Genomic DNA, 16,236 nt, shown 5'->3' on the forward strand with positions numbered 1-16,236 from the left:
TTCCCAACCAGTGCTTTCTGCCTTTTCCCCTCAAAGATTACTCATTTCAGACGATTTTTTAAAGCCTTTAATTTTAAATCCTTTAAAACATTTACATTTAAAACATGTTAAAATGTGCAAAATGTACAACTTTCAGGTGACCCTGTCATGTGAACGATTCTGACCTCACCACCTTCTTTCAGTACAACAAAGCCTTGTGAATTGGTAGCTGAACATGCTGACCACACATTTAAAGAAAAACAGTCTAGTGCTAGTAACTGGTGACCTGTGAAACAAAGGGCTGTGGGAATGTGTATCCAAACCATATTCTCCCTTTCATGGTAGAAGACCACAAAACATCCCGTTTTCCTTGAAATTACATGGAAGTAACCTTTTCTGTGGCAGTGAACTGTCTGGCCATGTGCTGACATGTTGTGTCAAAGTCCAGGCTTTATCAAAACAATAATAAAATCAGTCTTCTTTTGAAGAGTCTCAGAAAATCTCAAGTTGTTGTTGCCCCCCCCCCCCGGACTGTCACATCTGCACCTTCAGTTTGGCAGAGCACATTGCTTCCCCCAGCTTGTTGCCTGCCTTGCAAACATAGACCCCGGAGTCAGAAGGCTTCAAATCCCTTACAACCAGAGAACACAGCCCGTCTTCATGTTGCTTCATGGTCACTCTGGACGATTCAGACAGCGGCTTCTCATTCTGAAGCCACTTCACCTCCGGCTGCGGGTAACCTGGGATTGATACAAGACGACATTGGTGCAGAATCAAGAATGTTGTAACACCGGAAATTCAATCCTATTGAATTGTTTGCATTAAAGAAAGCTGGTCTTGATACGCGAAGTGTTCAATATTATTCTATAATAAAAGGACAAATGACTCTTTTACTTTTCCATTCAAGCTAGCCTAAATCTTTTGGCAGCTAAGATGTTTTAAATCCCTTCTAAATGTCAGAATTTGGGGGAATTCACTTTCTTAATAGTTAGAGGAGAAGACTAAGAGTAAGTATACTAATACAGTAATTATGTACCTTTAGCCAGCTAGCTTAGCTAAGCCTAGGGCAAAGACTAGAAACTTGAATAACAGGTAGCCTGGCTCGGTCCAACTCAAGCAGGAAGCTTCCGGTCTGATAACCAAAGCCAACGCGGAAGTCCCTTAAACCGGCATTCTATCGGACAGCCAGCAGGGGGCGACTCTTCTGGTTGCAAAAACAAGCCCGGTTCCATTAGAAATAATGGTAAAATGACCCTTAGCTCCACCGTCTCGTACAAATATGGTCACGCAGGTGCCGCTGGTTGCAAAAACTCAATATGCTGGCGCCCTATCGGCCAAACTCGACGCTTCAAAACGGCAGTACACAAGCCAACGGGTGATGTCACAATAACTACGTCCACTTCTTATATACATTCCATGTTCCAACTGTAACCAAGGACTTCCTGGAGTCCTGTCGCAACTGTGAGGTTGCTAGGGGACTAACTGAGACTCCAGGAAATTTCTGCTCACCCCAGTGAAATTGTTCGGCACATAACACCTCAAAATGTGTGGTTTCCACACTTCGCTTTCATAGAGATTAAACAAAAGGAGATTTAACATGTGAGTAGTAGTCAGTGGGTAAGTCCTCACGAGCAATCCCTTTAAAATACACAGTAATTTGATCCATGGTTAATTTTAACAAGTTACTCATGGCAGCTTTACGTTTAGCCATTTTAAGTCTCATTCTAATGCAATAAGATCATTTCAGAAAGTAATCTCTTGTAAAATGTGGAGGGGCATCATTTAATGAAGTGCAGTATAGTTTTGTCACTCTACCATTGACAAGGCATGTTAGCTGAGCAGTTGCTCCTTTGGGGAGAGTGGTGTCCTTCAAGGCTTGCTGGAAGCAGGGTTCAATCTGAAGCTGCTTATCCAGCGACTGGATGGCCTCCTCCGCCTTTCGGCTCCAGCCTGGCTCTGGATGAGAGAGAGGATGATGACGAATAAAACAGAAGGCTTTACTGATCACAAAAGGGTAAACTTGAAGTGACAATCGTAAACCGAGTCATCTGCCATATGTAGCTCTAAGACATAGGAGGGCATTTGTGTGTGTGTGTGTGTGTGTGTGTGTCTTTTTATCCGTCTTACCCTCAGAGGAGCAGCCAGGAGAGTCTGGCCTGTGAGAGAGGTTAGCCATCCGCTGTAGGGCCAAAACAGCCTTGCCAGTTTTCTGGGAGTTTAAAGGACAAATTACACTGGATGACAAACTAAACTCACAAACCAAACTTTAGGTTTATATAGGAAATTGATTGAAAGACCATTATAGGGAAGCACGGATCAGAAATCTGTCCAAGGCTAGGCAAACAGCCAGGTAGTAATTTTTCCGTTTTGTTACCTTCCACTTGCGCTTGGCCAAAAAGCGTCTCATCTTCTCCTTATTGAGGGACTTCGTGGGCCTGCGGTTCAGAGGGGTAAAGGAGACCATCCAGGGGTGGGCAAGGGCCTCGGCACATGACAGCCTGCATCTAGAGTGCAAATGGATAGAGAGGGAGAAGCAAAGGCTGTCAAATGCTGCCAGCAGTCTCCTGAGCTCACTGTGACCCAGCTGTGGATTATCGGCTACAGAAAGTACACCCTGATTCTCTCCAATTCATATTCAGAGCTTGGTTAATGGTTTGGAACATTGCAAAAGGTTGGAAATGTCATGTATGTTGCTCATAATGTGACATAAGCTGGAGAGAATAGGTAACAATGGCGAGAATTTGCTCAAGGCCATATTCATAAATAAAAAGGAGAATAAAAGAAAACAGACCAACCTCTGTTTTTTCTTCAGCAGGGAGCTGATAAAGTCTTTAGCTTGATCAGAAATGTCCTCGAAACTTTCCTCGTCAAACTCATATCTGGCAGCAGTCACAAGAGCCAAAGTCTCAGCATCGCTGTTCCCCTGGAAGGGAGATTCTCCGCTCAGCCTAGGACACAAAACAATGTAACAATGAAAGAAAAACAGATTAATGTAAGCTTACATAACTGTCATGTTTATGCGCAGACAGCAAATCCTCATCCTTTAGTGTTTGACCTCAGGGTAAATTAATTGTCGAGTTTATTATTCCCTTAGTCTACTGCTGAGCTTTGTTGAAACTATGCACACTATACGATAGACTGTAGTAACACAATATTCCCGGGAGATGGCGCCAAATCTACATTTGTAGAATTATTAAACTTTCAGTAGTGATATAATCAAGTTGGCAATGTATTAATTTTACTCTTAGCTATTTTCAAATGACTTTGCCAAAGGAACAGGGTATTAAAAGTTTGTCCCATACCTTATGAACTATCTGAAATGCCATCTAGAATCACTATTTTCACTTCCACAAAGTATCCCCAGTTCCATTTTTGCTTTTAGCTCTCATTCGACTTACAAGATGAAGCAGATGACGCCAATGCTCCACATGTCCGTCTCCAGGCCTACAGGCTCATAGTTGATCACCTCAGGTGCCACGAATTCCGGTGTACCATGCATCACCATCAGAGGTTTACCCTCCTCTGAAGAAGGGTAAGAAACCCGCAGAAATTCAAAATGTCACCCTGAATGTTATAAACCCATATTTTGAGGATGGCAATACTGAAATATATTTGTGTCAGTAAAACTTGATGCAAAGTTTCATGAACCCAGAAAATCTTTTTAATGCAATTATGTGCAAACAGGAACAGGTATAACAGGAAGCGTTTCATTCTCTGTGCTGGGTGCACAAGGCTGCACAAAGCTGGTAGCAACAAGTGCAGCACAGCATTGACTACTTCCTTATAAGGACACTTGGATTTCCCTGTTTTGTAATTTGCAATAGAATACACACAGGATATGTCATTCATTCAAAACACATGGAGATTTAGTCATTGTCCCTGGTGAACGACTGCAAAAGTTATAAAAATAGGTCCCAGAGGGATCATTATGAGACCATTTCCACAAACTCACCCACTTTACTAGCCAAGCCAAAGTCAATGATCTTAATCCGTGTCCCAGTTGTATCCACACAGACGATGTTCTCTGGTTTGAGGTCCAAGTGGATGATGTTCTGCTTGTGAACGTACTTCATGCCCTCCAGAATTTGCTGCATGTAGCGGGCACTGGTGGGCTCCGTGTGCTCAAAGTTGTCATCCACGATGCGTTGAAAGAGCTCCCCACCTGCAATACTGGGCAGACAACACTATTCAGGTATGTGCTTCATAAACAACCCGATGTGGTACTCCAGTGTTAAGCAGCATTTATAAAACTTGTACATATGGCGTTTTATCAGTGGAAATTGTTTGATCTCATTGCCATCACTTTGTCACCTTATCTGCCACCGCTTGTTATAAAATGTAGGTGTAAACATAATCCAGAAATTATATAGTTATATTGGAACTGGAATCTAAAATCTACAGATGATAGCTGACACAAATTATACTTTAATATAAATTACTGCATGTCCTCCTGTATGGTTTGCTGGTATTGTATGGTTTCAATTAAGATATTGTTTGTCTTTTTATAATATTCACACTAAATCTCCTACAAATGACCTTGAATTACTCTTAAACAACAAATGTAATCACCTAGTTTCCACCAAACAACAGTATTACAGCTGCTAGTGTCACCTAGCAACATTAATAATGATGTGAAACTACCTGCTTTGGCTTTAGCGAACAGTAGTTTGATTGCTCGTGGCTTTGTCCTGATTTACAGTACAAAATTTCAATCAACAGTAACATAGAATGATTTTACCAGATCAAAGTCACTTTTCCACTCCACAATTACTTACTACTCCAGGACCATGACCATCTCTAAGCGTGTGTCATAGGCAGCCAGACACTGGACCAGTTTTGGGTGGTGAAGACAGTTCATCAGTTCAATTTCCTTGCGAGCTGCCTGCCTGTCCTTGGAAGTTCGGGCTCGGTAGAACTTCCCCGCACACACCTCACCAGTTTCCTTGTGGGACATCCGGAACACCTGGCCAAACTTCCCCCTGGGAAGATGACTCATTCACTTTGGACAATATACATGAGAATAATCTGAACTGATCTAAAGGTCTGGCTCATGGTGAGTTTAAACTTTGTTTTAAATACAAAGAATCCAAACTTACACTCCCAGCTTCTCATGCACATTGTAGTGGTCTTTGACCTTGTGTTTGGTGTCAATGGTCACTGTGACATATGACGCAGGCTCTTCTTTCTTTTCTTCTTCAAAATATGAACAGAAGTGGAAAAACAAGCACATTACTCCTGACAGACAGCAGAAAAATAAAAGCGCACATCCTCTTTTAAAACATTTTTAAAAACCAACACGTCGCTTACTTGCAGTCGCCATCTTAACAGACTGCGACTCCTGGCTTGGCTCGCTGACCCCTGCAGAGTTGTAGGCTCTCACACGGAAGCGGTACTGCCCCAGAGGCTCCAGGCCTGAGAGGACGTGGAATGATGTGTTTTTACAATGGCTTGTTAATTCAGTCCAGCTCCCAGGCTTGTCCAGTCCCTCTTGTCTGACCTCCACGATGTAGCCCAACACAGCTATGCCTCCGTCATAGCTGGGACCCGTCCAGGACAGGACGACGGACTGCGTGGACAGCTGGGAAACGACAGGTTGGGATGCCGGAGGCTGGGGTCGGTCTGAGGAGAAATTCAAGAACAAATTGTTTTTACTCATATACCTAGACACAAGGCGACTTGAGTTGCTGATGATGCCTTCCTGTACCAATTTCCATACATAGGCTACTGCATGGGTTTCAATCTGTTAATAGCCTACTACCATCCTAAGCTGCCGCCTTTTCCCTCTTTGCTACATTTTCTGTTCATGATTTTTTGTTAAATAAATCTCTGCAACAAGAAGTGCTGAAAATGAGTCTCACCTACGACAGTGAGGGTGACTGTGTGCTTGCCAGAGCCTTTTCTGTTTCGTACTATGACAGTGTAGGAGCCTCTGTCATCAGGACAGGCCTGAGAGAGCTCCACGCTGCTTTGGGTCTCACTGCTCCGGACGGACATCCTCGGCCCACTTACCACCACCTGTAGAGCAACCAAGGTGGTAGTACATACCAAGACTTTAACTGGCACAGAATTTCAAAGTGACAATATACAGTAATGGATCAAGTAATACTAACAACCACTGTTACCTTGTCTTTGTTGTAAATCCAGCAGCAGACCACAGGAATACAGCTGCTCTTGAACTCACAGTGTAGCCGGGCCTGTTCTCCTACTCGAACCTCCACCTTCTCTGGTGGGTGTAAAAACTCCACAGGAGGTCCTGAAGAGAAGCAGAGTTTACCATGACTGAACTGCAATCAAATTTAGCTTTTACTTCACTAGCTCAAATGTTGCTTGCCCTCCACTCACCTTTGCTAGGGGAGACTTTTGTTTGAAGGTTGATTTCTCTGATATCTGTGAAGACTGAAGAAGTAGATGGGCTTAGAGGTGTGAGTGCGCATGTTATAAAAGTAACCTTTGCAGGTGTTTTGAGTTAATTAGCTGATTAGAGCTCTTCTCAGTGTCAACATTTCTGTATTATAAATTCTTTATTTAAATTGTATAATATTTTAAGATACTGGATTTTCAAGATTAAAACAAAAGGCTTGATATATTTGACTGTATGTGTAATGAATCTAAAGTTTAAATTTTTGATTTAATATATGGGGGGGAAATTAACTTTTTCATGACATTCTAATTTGTTGAGATGCAGCTGTAGTTTCCAGACACCATTTTTTCAAGGCAATAGACCTAATGAAAAACTGAGTGAAGTTTAAAAAAACAAAATCATTATATTTTATTAACTACAAAACAAAATGTACTTAATTCACAACTTGTCAGTATGTATGTTTGTTGCTACCTCTCTGCCCTTTATAATTGGCATATTTACTATTAAACTGCATTATTTCTACAGAGGAAAGATTTTTAAGTATTCAAGAAGAAAGACGGAAGGATTTTATTTGTGTGTAATAATACAAAGATTTTTGAGGTAGCTTAATAAAAAAATCTACCTTTGTCGTCGTCTTCTTTGTTGTGGCTTTTCCCTTTAAAAGCTGAGGACAATCGAGTGATTCCAGGTGACCCATCCTTGATTGTGTCCTCACTGTGCCGCTCACGGTTGCTTGTCCTGGGGACTTCCTTTGTTGCTGTTCCATAACAGAGTGAAACAGGTTTACTGAATACACCGTTCAATTCAATATGGTTAATTTGAGGTCATATTGTACTTGATGTTTGTGAGGAGCTTCTATCTCAACCCTGCTTTACCTGTGATATGTAACACAGCACTGCTTGACTGTTTCCCAGCAGTGTTCTCAGCTATGCAGGTATACGTCCCAGCATCTCCAGGCACACATTGAGTCAGAGCCAGACTGGCAACACCATTGGTGAAGGAAGTATTACATGAGTGCACCCTCTCACCTAAATGACAAAACAACAAAGGACAAACACACATGTTTACTATAGCTGATAATTATTCGAAACCTTCTAAATACTGGATATTATGGTTGAAACCCCTACACAAGAGCTCTGGTTGACATATTCTAGCATCATTTCCTTATAATGGAGCCCAGTTAGACACTTTGAAGGTATGGTAATCGGTCATTTACCATTGTGTTGCCAGGAAACCCTCAGAGGCCGACTTCCTGTGATAACACCTTGAAAAGTAGCATCGCTTCCTTCACAGACTGTACAGTCCCTGAGTGGTTGTTTAAAGTGGGGCTTTTCCAACGCCAGGACGGGTGTCAGTCTGGAGTCTTAGCAGAGAGGAGAAGACAATGGGTTTTGTTTTGAGATATTGTTAAATGGCTTGCCAACTGTGTACAAGAGTGTTTTCTGTACTACTGACCAATCAGGATGAGTCACCTTATTCAAAACAAGATTCCTGAGTTGTGTTATGCAAAACAAACATATTTTTAGGTACCTTTCCACCCTAGACATGGTGTAACTGATCAAACTGTAGATGGACTTTAAATGCACTGTGTGGTAGTTGTAAATGTCAATGAGTAAAAAAACCCACAAAGGACTAACTGCACACTGATGTGTGGTATTCATCTGTTTCGCTTCAAGACAGAGCAGTATTTCAGTTAATCAGTTACCTTTGGCTGTATCTATTGCAGTATGTTACAGTGTGGGAAGTTCAACATGGTGTTTACAAGTTTTCCCCACCACATGCATGTTTACACATGTGTATTTTTGATGGTGGAATGTCCAGGAGAGTGGGTGTGCTTGAAGGTGAAAGGAGGAGGCAGGTTGCATGTCACTCCTGTATACTTTCAGTGCCTGAGGACATTTCTGTCAACACCACCACCATAGGAACTACAAAAACACTTTCACAATAATCCGGATACATACAGACATGTGAAATCTTAGTTTCCAGTATTCCTGGTTACCATGAGAGGCTTTTGCGATGACCTCATGCGTTCAAGTTAAAGAAGTTCACATCAAAGCATGAAGCGCCTGCAGGGGCTGCAGTGGGTTGAGGCTTGGAATGTGGTGTAACTGTGGTAATGTCCAATGTCCAACATAAAAACTGACACATTAAAACATCAGTAAATCAACTTTTCACCTCTTCTATTCTTTACCTTCTACAGATGAGACTCCCAGTTTGTTGTTTCTCATTAACGTCCTGTTAGTGGTATCCAGTCCATCCTGTCTCTGCCCCTCCACACAGAGAGGTCTGGGTTTAGGCTTGAGGATAAACCGGCAAGTAGACACATAGGTCTTTGGCTTCTCACCATCTTTGTCCATCCTTCAGTAGAAATGATAACCAGACAACAACAGAGCTGAGTTTCAAATACCCACTCATCAGTCAGGCTTCCCCTTCTTCTCTTGGTTGTGGTGTTGTAGTCAGTATATACACAGCTGATGTGTTAAATTTCCACCCCGTCTCTGTTCACACATCCTCACATATGTTAACAGGAGGAGCCTCTGCTTTCAGACTGCCTCTGAAATCACTACCCACTCTCAGCCCCACAGTACACAGGAAACAGCCAGCTTTATCAGAGGTCCAATCAAAAACACACATGTCCAGCCCCCCACTGTCCCTGTGTGATGAGAACAGAGGGGGGAGCACAGGAACACATGTGATAGAACACAAAAAGAGATAGTAAGATAGAGTGGGAAAACATGTGGGACGGATCAAACATTCAAGCTGAAGTGAACAGTAGAGTGATAAGGTGGATAGTGATACAAAAAAACACACACAAAAGAAGTATAAAAAGCATATTTTACCTGGTGGTTTTCTTCATAAAAGCGATTTCTCAGAACATAATTACAGATTGTCTCTGTTGGCCTGTTTAGCCGTTTTATCCACCTGTAACCACCCATCAAACTGTAGGTTGAGCCACACTGAGAGTCACCACAGGAATCAAGAAGAGCCAGTAGGGCAACTTTCTGAGCACCTTTACTCTGCTGTACAGCAGACGACATCAATCACTGAGGGGGACTCTTTCAAACTGTGGATTTTCAGAGCAGTTTTATTGGATTTTAAAGTGGAGAAGTGGGACCATGTGATCACAAACAGTAAGCTCCATTTGTAAATGAGACGCCTTTAATTGTATTGAAATAAGAATAAGAATAGCTGGTTGGGTGTGTCTCCAACATGTGCTCTCATTTACCTTTTGTTGAATGGTTGTTAACTACAGACTTCTCTTATCCATATTAAGCTAGCTGATAGGCCATTAAGGTTTTCGTTTTTTGGTTACTGCTCTGAAAAGCTGTTTAACTTAAGGTCTATATTGCTCTCATAATGTGTACCATGCCCTCACCCCTTTCTAACTGCTTAAAAAAACTGAAAACAGTCAGTGCCAGGAAGAGGGTGGAAACAGTCCAAGGACTCACTGTCACTTGACATGTCCAAGGCCGAAGGCCTGCTGCGCCACAGGTTGCTTGCGTCCTCATGGTTTGGGCTGTCATTGCATTATTCTCATATTCATTTATAATTCAATACAATTCAATACAATACCTGCAAATACACAGAATAAAGACTGCCAGCAATGTGGCAGCCCTCCCAGACACACCTGCCTTCAATCAACCCATTGAATCACAGCCACTGGCTCACAGCAAATACGAAATCACAACAAGGACCGTACACATATTGATACATGGCTGTTTATGCAGGAAATATTAAATTAACATTAGATAACTAATGCATCTGTGGCTGATAAGACAAACAACGGAATGATTCACCACACTTACAACACTACAACAAGTAACATTACTTGCAGAACATCTTTTCTAAAAGCTACCCTCACATGATTGAGTTACTAAACATTGGACAGATTTCACTTAACAGTGGTCCATGCAAGAATGTAACAGTTCCATGGACTGCTATGCATAAGTAGGACCATATGGTGGGAGGTATATAATTTACTTTGAACTACAAACAACAAAAGTCCTCTGCCGCTAAAAGCAGGTTGATTGATGGACCAGACACAAGGTTAACTATTTACTGATGGACAGACTCACTCTACGCACTTTTAAGCTGTCCAATATAAAGAGGAGTCACAAATGTTGTTTAGCAAACACACACACACAAGCACAAACATTTTCAGTTTGTGCTTGTGTGTGTGTCAAGACATAAAAAAAAGACTGACTGTTTTTTTTCCACACATTTATGTGGTATAACAACCAAGATATTGGTGCATCAAAACTGATTTTTCAACTAGAGGAAAAATATAGTTCTTACAGATTTTACATAAATTCGTGTCTTTTTCTAAATAAATAAAAGAGCATCAAAACACATGATATCACCCTTGAAAAATGTAAGCTTGACTGGTTCTCTACGCTTTGGCGCATTCTTTAGAAAGAGCCATATATGGTTAAAAAAAACACAGGAAATGCCATACTGTAAACTTTAATGCATTCTGTATTTTTACCATATATGGACAGTTCTACTTTATCATTGTCATAATTGTATAACGAGCTTATATCTTAGCACCAGTAGAATAGCCGCTTCTCTTTTCTGAGTAGCTATCCATATCAGACTGAAATCATACAAAGTTTTAAAGAATTCAAAACAGGAAAAGCAAAGAGTGGGAAGGATAACATTCTCTCTGTGACCCGAAACGGAGTACTCCAATTATGATAATCATTTGACTTTCAGTTCCCATGAAGTCCTTTAAAAATATGCAGGCTCTGTGTTATCCTCTTCCCACAAACTCATGACTCGATTAAGTGAAGGCAACCCAAATGTGGAAAGCAGTTTTAAAAAAGTGGAACGGAGCCCTCCTGTGGTTGTACACCTCACACTGCAGGAATGATCAAATCTGTCAACCAGATTTGTTGGCCAACAAGAAGATGTTCAAAACAGGAGCAGTCCACTAAAGTCCACAATTAAACCTTGAAAATAACAAAATGTATTCCTTTTTTAAGACAGTGGGAGCTCAGCTGCAGTAATCCAGATATGTCCTTCTTTATCTCTTCAGCCTGAATTTCTTTGCAGGCAAATAAGACCAAAGCAGATAAGGCTTCATGGACAGAGAGCCAGTGACGATGTCAACTAGTTTCTTACCAGACAAACAACCTCTAACAGTATGTCCTTTTAATAATTGCAGTTTTGGGGGGTAAAACTTCAGCCTACAACTGAGTCTGTTATGTGATGATCTTCCCCTCATATACATTCAAAGCGCCTGCTGTGATTCAGTGGTTAATGAGGACAGTGTAAAGAACAGAATATCTGATGTTATGTCATGTGAAATTAGAGAGCAGCATGGTCCTTCACAGCCTGATGCACTCTGGCTCGAGCTCTGAGAAAGCAGAAAAAGGGAGAAGAAAAGCACTGAGGAGACAGAGGCAGAAAAAGACGTGAATGGAGAGAAAGAGCACACTTTGGCGGTGTGTCACAAGCATCCCAGTCGTTCACTCTACTGTGACGAAGATTACTGTGCTGCAGCCAGAGCGAGGCCTCTGTCCTTTTCCAGCCCATGGAGTCGGGTCAGGTTTCCTGCAGCTGCTCCATATGTTGGTGGAGAAGCTCAGGGGATGTGCTGGATGGAAGGAGCCCCGAAGCAAGTTCCAGTAGTCTGACGGCTCCAAGTAAAGCTGTGACAGAAAGAAGATGCATTTATACATTTCTTCCATCTTTCTAGAACAAACACAGAACATAGAACACATTCTCTTGTAATTTTTCTGTATTTTTAATGAATATTTCAAGGCAAGATGATTTACTGGCTATATAACTACTCATCTATTTGAACAATTTAATTGTAAAGTAAAATGTAGAAGCGAAAAAATAGCTCATAAGACACAGTAATAGGAATTTATATTGTAATAAAACATAAAAATGTTGGTGTATATAAAATGAAAGTCAGAAAGATAATAGTAATTTTAAGTAACAAGTTAATCCATTGGATCAAAATTCACATTATATTCCAACAGCATAAATATACACATACAACCCATCACAAATTTTTGCACTTGCACAATGATGCCACTATTCAAATAGTCTAACAGGGATGCTATGTTTTCATGTGATATATCAGTTTCAGTGTTATCAGTGTTATTTCCATAATGTCACATGACACAATCTGCACTCTACTGTGTTACATTTATGTGCTCAGTCTGCACCTCTTCACGCTTACTGTAGACCGTGTAAAGTCTGCTGCTTTTAATACAGTCTAAACTTGGATTGCCTGCATTGAAGTCCTCACAATGTGCAAGTTTTGCAGCATCAAATGCTGGTTCATTTTCTTCAACACACTCTTTTTGGTAAGTAATGTGAGTTATGCAATGATTGATGATAGTGATTATTCAAATAATAAATAGGCTAAATGAAGTGGGATTTAAAAAAAGTCATATTTATTATTTGTTGTAGTAGTATAAGCAGTAGAAGTAGGCCTACAAATACTTCCTCTTCATGATTTTTAGAGTTTCTACAAAACTGCTTCTGCTGTTTTTAGTTTGGATTGTTATGAGTGAATTGTACATGGCAATGCATGGTTGTATGGTTGTCTAATAACTGCGCTGAAGAAGTACAGGAAGTCTATTGTGTCTGTAATCCTTCACATGTCTGATATTGTTAATGTATGCAAGAAAATGCAAAACAAGACACAGACAAGTGGAAGTAATTTGTAGCATCATTTGAAAGCGAATTAGAGAATTCATTTGTTCTTCCAACTGTGTCAAACACATTCATATTAAAAGAGTCTCAGGGGTCTGAGTGGATGGGCTGAGCAGGGGGAACCGTAACAAGTATGGAAGATAATCAGTCTGACTCACGGCCGGATGTACCAGCAGGGGGTCCTGGGTGAGCACACAGGGGCACAGCATGCTAGTGGGCTCTTCTATGTGCAAAACCCCTCCAGCACAGAATGTACAACCCAGGCTTTTTAAATCAAGAAGGTTTAAAGTAAACATTTTCTGCCCGGTTTATTCATGGAAATTTCATAAATTGTGGGGAAAAAACTGTCAAATGTTATGATAGACACAAAAGTTTAAAACTCAGCATTTATTCTCATTTTGCACCATTTCAGAGATCAAACACGTTCACTTTCTTTGCTTTTGGGCTTTTCCTTACAATAATTTAGTTAACAGTGCAGCAGGTTGGCGGTAGACTGGCATGAAATCACCAGCAGGACTGGGTTCATTGGGTTTAACGTTGCTACATAAAGCACTGCATTCATTTTCCAGTTGTGAAATGTGTTTTTCAGGCATCTGGGGTTGCCCTCATCAGTATCGGAGCACTGCAATACTCGACCTACTCACAGATGGGCACTTTTGCAGGGAGCAGCCTGTCTAAAATCGCTATAGTCCTCATTGCGGTGGGTGTCACCATAGCCCTGATCTCCCTCTTGGGCCATGTTGGGGCATTCATTAATAATTCTTCTATGGTGGCTTGTGTAAGTAACATAATGCTCAGTAATGAATTTGAGATTCTTTCCTCATAGATTTAATTAAGAACATGCCTGTGGGACAGTTTTGGGAGGATACTGGATCTTTGTGGTTGAACAGATAGAAGTAGATCAAATGAAGATGCTGTATGTAGTCTCAGTTTTTCTCATTATCATTCTGATGCAAGAGATGGTCAATTCTGACTGTAGTATAAAGATTGTTGTATGATGATAAAGGGACATGTGTGACCTATAATACTGCTCACTCTGTTTCTTTGTGAACCAGTTTATATGTATCCTGATCGTGATCATCATTTTGGAGATCCTCACAGGGGCTGCCTTTTACATATTCCGCAGCAGGGTGAGACACTTAAATACTGCCTTGTAAGGGATGTATTTGAGATCAAGGTCAAAACATTGCTTCTCAATCATAAAAATATTTTAATCTTTACATCTCCATAGACTGCCCTCCTACAGATGAACAGTGCTATTAATGCCAAAGCGCGAGGGGTGATCTATGACTACAGCCTGGAGAACAGACACTCCATCAACAGAATTCAAGAAAAGGTGACATGCTGAGATTTTTGTATTTGCTTCATCGACTGGATAATGTTGTACATAATAGTATACATGGCCAAATTAACCAGTTGGATGGCCCAAAATACTGTAAGCTGTAAGCCTCAATTGAGCCCCTTGTTTAACCCACTCTACACTGTATATGTATTAGTTAGTAATTAGTGTGTCTTATTTGACTAAATAATATTCATGAGTTTGCACTGTGTAAGCACAAGTGAAAGTATAAATTACTTGAAATGGGACCTGGCAAAAAAATGTGAAACAATGTCTCCTGAAAGTATTTGTGAATATAACTTGAAATTTTCAAAGCAAAAAAATTTGGCCTTCGTTGTACACAGAAATTTCAACTGTACACATAATTTCACTTTTATTTCCACAAAAGACACTTATAGGATTTAAGTATAGGTTCACATTTTTTTCCAAGTCTTAAAACAACATTCAGGTACCCGTATGTACATTGAAAAAGTTTTTGGTCACTGTAGTTGTTCCTCCTGTCCATACTGGACTTAAAGAGATATTCCCCTTACAATATAAAAGTCTTATTTGTGCATACAAATACATTATAAAGTTTAATCAAAGTCAGTCTGAGTTAGACAATCCAAGGGGATTTCTTCACCAGAGGATTTCATCACCGCTAGTATGAAGTGGAGAAATGATTAGTACAGTGAAAACAGTTTCACTGTAAGCATGGGCTCGCGTCAACCTGTCCTCTAAATCATTGGTTGGATAGACAGATCCACAAACACTCAGGCAGCGCCAGTGCTTCAGGGCAATCTTCATTTATTATAAACCATGTTACAGTTCGGCTGCTGTGGTGCAGACAGCTACACTGACTGGTCCAGGAGCGTGGGCTGGGAAAATCACAAGGCCGTGCCAGATTCGTGCTGCGTGGTGAAGACTGAGGGTTGTGGACAGGACACATCGAAAGTACACACAAAGGTCTGCTGGGAAATCTAATCTCAAAGTTCATGGCCACTTTATCTAATTTCTGTAAGCAAATGAGATAGTATTTCACAACTGTGTGCTCCTCCTCAGGGTTGTATCTGGGCTATCAAGCTCTTTCTGTTGAAAAACCTGGTGTGGGTCGGTGCTGTCTGCATTGCTCTTGGAGTCACAGAGGTAAACTGTTTGTGGTTGATTTTACTACACCACTTAATATAGTCTGAAATATTAGTCTTGCATAAGAAAACTTCATAGATTCAGGGAGTTAAAATGTATATCCAAGACATTAGTTGTATGTCAGCCCCCTCGCCACCATTTATTAGTTTAGTTCAGTTGCTCATTGATCAACACAAAAAGAGATCTGTAATTGAACCAAAAGGCTATAATCATCTATTGTCACTGGCATCAAAGGAAAATCTTAACTCTGAGTGGTCTGGGATGCCATAAATGTGTCTTTAGAAAAAACTAAAATAACAAGTGCCAACAATCTGCATGAGAAGATGTTGCAATGGTAATTTCGACATTTGAATTATAATAAAGCATCTTTTACACTGTTTGACCAGGGTAATAAAATCAGAATTAATTAGAATTTACACAGAGAAAAAAAACATTTGACCGGGTTGTAAGTTAATTTGCTGTTAGTAACATTTAACCTTTTTACCTGTTACAGGTGTTCGGGGTGTTAGTTGGGGTGTGCTTGTGTTTGAAAATAAAACACAAAAGCTATGAAACCCTCAGCTGATTCGTCATCTTGGACCAAGAGCAGCCAGCTTCCCACATCACAGATTTTTGTTTTGCTCAAATTTGATCTATTTTATTTGCTTTTTCCAGTTAAGTCTTTCCAAACTGTGATCTATTATTTTATAATTGTGACATAAAACATTAGATACGTAGTTCATCATCTTTACCTTAATGCTTGCTAATGTGACTATTTGACTTT

General features: G+C 40.6%; 2 protein-coding genes and 1 long non-coding RNA gene across 7 annotated transcripts; 2 read left to right on the forward strand and 1 right to left on the reverse strand.

Moving 5' to 3' along the window:
• Nucleotides 1–49: 49 nt before the first annotated feature.
• On the reverse strand, nucleotides 50–9,898 carry LOC123982910 (myosin light chain kinase, smooth muscle-like). 3 transcript variants are annotated; one of them, XM_046068873.1, is made up of 18 exons: nucleotides 9,790–9,898; nucleotides 8,532–8,698; nucleotides 7,557–7,703; nucleotides 7,216–7,368; nucleotides 6,963–7,097; nucleotides 6,322–6,375; nucleotides 6,102–6,232; nucleotides 5,838–5,994; nucleotides 5,287–5,598; nucleotides 5,076–5,172; nucleotides 4,755–4,958; nucleotides 3,932–4,149; nucleotides 3,378–3,501; nucleotides 2,775–2,927; nucleotides 2,354–2,483; nucleotides 2,107–2,188; nucleotides 1,795–1,935; nucleotides 50–719 (listed from the first exon to the last, which is right to left on the reverse strand). In XM_046068873.1, the coding sequence occupies exons 2-18, from the start codon at nucleotides 8,695–8,697 to the stop codon at nucleotides 514–516; spliced, it is 2,610 nt and encodes an 869-aa protein (XP_045924829.1). In that variant the 5' UTR covers nucleotide 8,698; nucleotides 9,790–9,898; the 3' UTR covers nucleotides 50–513. The 3 variants fall into 3 exon arrangements, with proteins under 3 accessions (XP_045924829.1, XP_045924828.1, XP_045924827.1); XM_046068872.1 differs by lacking the exon at nucleotides 9,790–9,898 and adding an exon at nucleotides 9,181–9,386 and having other exon boundaries at nucleotides 5,076–5,169; XM_046068871.1 differs by lacking the exon at nucleotides 9,790–9,898 and adding an exon at nucleotides 9,181–9,385.
• Nucleotides 1,428–6,563, forward strand: LOC123982916. 2 transcript variants are annotated; one of them, XR_006828087.1, is made up of 3 exons: nucleotides 1,428–1,578; nucleotides 3,362–5,032; nucleotides 5,190–6,563. It is a non-coding gene; the product is annotated as an uncharacterized LOC123982916 (long non-coding RNA). The 2 variants fall into 2 exon arrangements; XR_006828086.1 differs by having other exon boundaries at nucleotides 3,362–6,563.
• A 2,601-nt stretch (nucleotides 9,899–12,499) lies between the features above and the next one.
• LOC123982914 (CD63 antigen-like) lies at nucleotides 12,500–16,189 on the forward strand. Of its 2 annotated transcripts, none has more exons than XM_046068879.1 (7): nucleotides 12,500–12,657; nucleotides 13,599–13,787; nucleotides 14,065–14,139; nucleotides 14,241–14,345; nucleotides 15,156–15,293; nucleotides 15,390–15,473; nucleotides 15,967–16,189. In XM_046068879.1, exons 1-7 carry the CDS (start codon nucleotides 12,601–12,603, stop codon nucleotides 16,036–16,038), a joined length of 720 nt encoding a protein of 239 aa, XP_045924835.1. In that variant the 5' UTR covers nucleotides 12,500–12,600; the 3' UTR covers nucleotides 16,039–16,189. The 2 variants fall into 2 exon arrangements, with proteins under 2 accessions (XP_045924835.1, XP_045924836.1); XM_046068880.1 differs by having other exon boundaries at nucleotides 13,599–13,709.
• The last annotated feature ends 47 nt before the right edge of the window (nucleotides 16,190–16,236 follow it).

This window comes from Micropterus dolomieu, linkage group LG14 (genome assembly GCF_021292245.1).
Source record: "Micropterus dolomieu isolate WLL.071019.BEF.003 ecotype Adirondacks linkage group LG14, ASM2129224v1, whole genome shotgun sequence".
Taxonomy (NCBI): domain Eukaryota; kingdom Metazoa; phylum Chordata; class Actinopteri; order Centrarchiformes; family Centrarchidae; genus Micropterus; species Micropterus dolomieu.

Bases quoted from the DNA above. Each gene is read 5' to 3' on its own strand.
- LOC123982910 (XM_046068871.1), bottom strand. The intron at 5,995-6,101 runs GTAACAGTGGTT...GTTGCTCTACAG, and splicing joins GGATTTACAACAAAGACAAG to GTGGTGGTAAGTGGGCCGAG. The intron at 5,173-5,286 runs GTAAGCGACGTG...CATATTTTGAAG, and splicing joins TGTTAAGATGGCGACTGCAA to AAGAAAAGAAAGAAGAGCCT.
- LOC123982914 (XM_046068879.1), top strand. From the start codon at position 12,601: ATGTGCAAGTTTTGCAGCATCAAATGCTGGTTCATTTTCTTCAACACA. The intron at 13,788-14,064 runs GTAAGTAACATA...TTTGTGAACCAG, and splicing joins ATTCTTCTATGGTGGCTTGT to TTTATATGTATCCTGATCGT. The intron at 14,140-14,240 runs GTGAGACACTTA...ACATCTCCATAG, and splicing joins TTTACATATTCCGCAGCAGG to ACTGCCCTCCTACAGATGAA.